At 33.6% G+C, this 5,820-nt stretch overlaps 1 protein-coding gene across 1 annotated transcript in view; it reads left to right on the top strand.

Moving 5' to 3' along the window:
• Positions 1-816, top strand: part of LOC104821919 (zinc finger protein 6) — a 1,467-nt gene extending 651 nt beyond the window's left edge. Inside the window, exon 2 of the mRNA XM_010552948.2 lies at positions 291-816. Within this exon, the coding sequence (XP_010551250.1) occupies positions 291-653 (363 nt within the window). The 3' untranslated portion in view covers positions 654-816. The remainder of the gene's footprint in view (positions 1-290) is intronic.
• The last annotated feature ends 5,004 nt before the right edge of the window (positions 817-5,820 follow it).

Genomic DNA, 5,820 nt, shown 5'->3' with positions numbered 1-5,820 from the left:
ACCCCACCGCCTGCCCCCCCGCTTCCTCCGCCGTCTCTGTAGCCGGCGGACGCGGCGGCGGAGGCGACCGGAAGTACGAGTGTCAATACTGCTGCAGAGAGTTTGCCAATTCCCAAGCCTTAGGCGGCCATCAAAACGCACACAAGAAAGAGCGTCAGCAACTCAAACGCGCTCAGCTTCAGTCATCCCGTAACATCGCCGCCGCCGCAAAATTTTCCGTCGTCGCTCCGGCTGCTGCGCCATCGTTCGTCCGTAACCCCATCGTCTCCCCCTCCCCCCCCCCGCCGCATCTCCTGTCCTCCGCCGTCCCTCCCCCGTTGCCGGCTGCGGCTGGCGGAGCTGGAGGAAGCCCGTGGGTGTATTTCCCGCGCGTTTTGCCCGCACAGATCCACGTGTCACACGGATACATGATTCAAGGCACGAACGATGGAAACGGCGGAGCTATGTCGCCGGCGGTCGGGTTCCGGCACTTCTGCGTCGCAGGAGATTCCGGCCTCGGGGTTGTTGAACCTAACATGGGCCAGGTTCAGGCCCATGAGATGATAAGTAATGGGCCTTCATTGAGTGGGTTTACAAAAGGCGATGTGGGACCCGCTTTTGACGATGGCTTGGGCTTGAATTTGCATCTGAGCCTCGCACCAGCTGGTCATTGACGATTTTGTCCCTCGTATTAGACGGGGCTTTTTGTACATTTTTCTCAATTTATTTTCTTAATTTGGGATTTGCTCTAGTAACCATGGAACGTTAGTGTTTGATTAAGTTTATAAATTAACTTAAATAGAGTCGTTTTCAGATAATTAAAGTAATCCTAAATTAAGGGAACGGATAAAAAAAATTAAACCATATATATATATAATAACATTCTGTAATTATCTATTATAATATTTCCCTGTCTACAATTATATATGAAATATGTGTCTTATGTTGCAGTATTGAAATTAAACAAAAGTCTATATATATATATATATATATATATATATATATATATATATTATTGAGTGAAACCTAAAATGTATTCCAAAATCATATATATATATATATATATAATAATGCTATAAAAAATTATATAAAACATTGATTAATGTGTAAAACTTAAATTTATCTTTTGCAAATAATAAATGTTCATACTTTAAAACTTAGGGATAGATATGAGGGACCGATTAATAATAGACCGATTAGCGGCGAGGGATGTGAAAAATGGTCAATTGAAGCTCGAGTAAATGCTAATTGAAAAGAGAGTTTTATTTGCAAAAAGAAAAGCATATCATATGGTATTATATTTTTTTCTTAAAATGTTGTTTTTCTAAATATATTTTTTTGCCTAATATTTAATTCGGACATTGAAACATGAAAAGATATGCCACAAAAAGGTTGGTGAAACAAAACTTTGACAAATGTTATTCATCTAATTGATACATAACATTTTGTGTCTTGTTTGGTCCCTAAATCGTTTGCTTAGTTGTATATAGCCATGGATATGCATGATGTCAACACCAACTTATCAAACTTATGTCTTTCTTCTATAATTTGTTCTGTCTCCATCATCAAGTGCGTCTACACACTTACAACAGCTAGTTAGGAAATGAAACGATTATGTAATATATATATATATATCGAAAAATATTGCTAAATATAAATCCTGTTATATTCAGGGAAATAAATTATTTTACTTTAGGGTTTTCTCCCTATGCCGTACACGATTTTTTTTTATAACGGAAGACTCCTAGCTGCTACTCTTCGGACGCACTGACTAGGTAAACTTCTGGTCCGGGAGCAGCCTTTGTATATGGATCATATAAATCCAGAAATTACCTCCCTCCCCATCAGTCAAGAATCGAACACTCAACCTCAAGGTAGAGTTACCTCCTACCCAAGCTTGACCACTCGCCCACGATCTATTGGGTATGTTTTTCTTTTATTATTTATACTATGCATTTATGTTTTGTCGCATTTCATCAATGAAAAGTCACGGCTCGAGAGTGGGATTGACTTTGCAGCGAATCATTGGTTAGATCTCGAAATTAACTTTCATTATGTGGATACAATCTTTATGACAACATCCCACGTTAATATATACAATTGTTGCAATGCATGGACAAAAGTTCTAGGAACTATTATTTTATGGGAAAGATTCCATAAATATATATCACAATTTATCTAAATGTACCTATAGATACCTTAATTTCTAATTTGTTAAAATAAATAAATTTGATCATTTTGTACCAAATATAAATATCAAATTTTCAAATTGCTAAATCAATACCTCAATTTGATCAAATTGTATCGAAGTGATGTAATTGATCGATAATTATATCAATTTATGCCAAATATATACAAAATGACCAAATTGTGTCATTGATTTGACAATTTGAAAAATGATGTATTTATGCAACATATTTACACAAATTATATGTTATTTTTACGGATTTTTCACGAATAGTGTAGCGTTTTGTATCCAACAATGAAATGGGTTATTATTCACCATGGTCCAATGAAATATAAGCATGGTCTATTTTCAAGACATTTGCTTATCGAATTGGGACATGACAATATTATGATGGGACCGTGGCGCATTAGGTGTTGTGCCCGAAACTGAAAAACAAAATATTTTGGCACGTCATCAACATATATTTTGCCTCGCTGGTTAGGGCATTTATAAGTGAGGATATATGTTTCGATTTCTTTATCGCCAAATTATGACATTGGCTTATCCATGATTTTTTATAATTCTTTTTACTTTTGCATTATTGCTTTTTAGAAAGAAAGAAAAAAACGAACTATATATATATAGGAATCTTTATGTGTACATATTGATTGAAGTGATTCTATCCTTTTTCTTAATGGCCATTGGATGAATTCAGTGAATTTGATTGCGATTCATAAAAAAAACAACAACATTGATTTATTGGAAAATAAAAAAATAAAATTTATAGAATAATAAATTTAAATTTCATAACAATTTACATATTCTATTATTAAAAAAAATACATGAAATCCCTTTATAGCAAAGAGATAAGATTTTGTTGAGGTGCCATGTCGACAGCTATATATATATATATATATGTAGTGATGTAAAACGGGCTGGCTCGGACCGGTGGCTCGTCTCGAGCTAGCTCATTTTTTGCTCAGCCCGTTCGGCCCGTTTTTTTACGAGCTAGAAAAACTCTGACCCAGACCAAATTGTCCGAGCTCCGAGCCGGCTCGCGAGCCAGCCCATTTTTATCTAATTATTCAAAAAAAATTTAAAATTACATGAAAATTAATCATTTAAAGTCTACATAACAATATTTTGAAGTCATACAATATAACATAAAATATTTAACATAACAATCCATAAAACTATATCTAAATCAAGAAAAATTAACAAAACCAAACCAACATAAAAAAGTGTAATACACCAACAACATCAAAATATAACAAAAAATATACATCAATATCAACATAAAAAGTGTCATACATCAACAACATCAAAATATAACAAAAAATATACACCAACATCAACATATCATGAATTTTAATTTGCTATATAAATAGAAGAAGTGAAGAAATTAAAGTATGAAACCCTAATATTTTTTTAATGTCGGCTTGCGAGCTGACATTAAAAAAATAGTAGGGTTTCATACTTTAATTTCTTCACTTCTTCTGTTTATATAGCAAATTAAAATTCATGATATGTTGATGTTGGTGTATATTTTTTGTTATATTTTGATGTTGTTGGTGTATGACACTTTTTATGTTGATGTTGATGCATATTCTTTGTTATATTTTGATATTGTTAGTGTATTAGATTTTTTTATGTTGGTTTGGTTTTGTTAATTTTTCTTGATTTATATATAGTTTTATGGATTGTTATGTTAAATATTTTATATTATATTGTATGATTTCAAAATATTGTTATGTAGATTTTAAATGATTAATATAATTTTCATGTAATTTTAAAAAAATTTCGAATAATTAGATAAAAATGGGCTGACTCACGAGCCGCCTCGGAGCTCAGACAATTTGGTCTGGATCAGAATTTTTCTAGCTCGTAAAAAAACGGACCGAACGGGTTGAGGGAAGACATAAAAACGGGTGGGCTAGCGAGCCGACTCGGAGCTCGGACAATTTGGTCTGGGTCAGAGTTTTTCTAGCTCGTAAAAAAACGGGCCGAACGGGCTGAGCCAAAAATGGGCTGGCTCGAGACGAGCCGGTACGGGCCGGTCCGAGCCAGCCCGTTTTACATCACTAGTGTGCATACATCTCAATCGGATAACAAAATGACATAAACGTTACTTTGTATTATACGTCTCTCTGCATATAGTTGAACCATATTAATATATTATCGGCAATGAATCAAAATACCGATTACGATCGATGGTACACTATTTTTTGTCAACCCGCGGTAAGACCTAATCTATTATTTTGCTACGTGTCGGTGGCGGCGGGTTTTTTGAAACCCTAATCCATATAGTTTTTTATTTTTATTTTTATTTCAGATAACCAATTTATTATTCCGTCTCAAATATATATTTAGAAATTGAAGATAAGCAGAATTAGGAGCGGTTATTTAGACTTTAGAAAAAAAATATAACATTCAATTTGTATTCGATTCTATTTGGATTTGAATTTGGTTTTATTGATAAAAATATTTATTATTCCATTTTTTTTGGTTAGGATTCGATTTTTTTTAGATTTTAGAAAAATTATAACTATTTGGTTTTTATTTTAGATTTGATTCGATTACGGTTATATATTCTTTGGTAATTGATGGATTTAGTTATTTGGTTATTAACCAAATCAACCATATCTAATCACAACTAGACTAAAAGATTTATATATATATATATATGCATCGCATCGAATAATGTTAGAAAGCACGAAGGGAAAGCAAAGGAGAAGAGAGGGTCCTTTTCAGAGACATTTAGGGCCAAAATGTTCTCTTTCTCTGCGGCTTCTGTCCTTTTTAAGGTATCATCCTCAATAATTATTACCACAGCGCTCACTTTATATGACAGAAACCACTCAAATCTTTTTCTTCGTCAGTTTTCCGATCCTAACATACTATCAAAAATTGTTTTGTATGAACTATTGGCGGACGTTTCGATACAGTTCTTCGAAATCGAACCGAAAAATTCAATTACGTTCTCAAATCGAACCGTTCAAAATTTTCGAACGGTATTTTTTTAGAGATGCGAAATTTTCTAAACCAAATCCAACCGAACCGAATTTAAAAAAAAAACGAAAATTTCGTAAGAAAATGTAATTTTTCTTAATAAAAAATGAAACCGAATTGAAATCAAACCAAACCGAATATGATATAATAATCCGATCGGTACATATTTTTGTAGAACTGAATCGAATAATTCTCGAACCGAACCCGAAACACGCAACCGTAGTATATTATAGTTTGATCCTTGGATTGGACGACCAATGGATTAAAACTTCAATTAGAACCAAGAAAAATCACGTTTTTGTCTCTTGAATGCTCGCATGTTTGCATATTAAACGAGTTATCCAAATTTGGATAGTTCCGATCCTCTAAAAATTGTACTTGGGTTAAAAGTTAAGTGAATTTTCAGATTATTAAAAAAAATCTTTAACCGAGTTTAGAGTCTGGTTCTCGCCTAGGTTTCGTGAGTTAGGTCCAAATGGTTTCACCATCAGACGAATAATTGTTTATGTTGAAAATGTGAAACCTAACGCGAGGAAAGGATGTTAGGGAAAGTGTTTAGGGAGACAAGGAATAGTGCGATGTGAAAAATGATTTGACACGTGAAAAAGAAGAGAGATAGTTATAATACATATATATATATATATATATATATATATATATATATA

The sequence above is a fragment of the Tarenaya hassleriana genome, unplaced genomic scaffold, assembly GCF_000463585.1.
Source record: "Tarenaya hassleriana unplaced genomic scaffold, ASM46358v1 Cleome35, whole genome shotgun sequence".
Lineage (NCBI taxonomy): Eukaryota > Viridiplantae > Streptophyta > Magnoliopsida > Brassicales > Cleomaceae > Tarenaya > Tarenaya hassleriana.
Note: the sequence above shows the minus strand (reverse complement) of the source record. Positions and strands in the feature narration are given on the sequence as shown.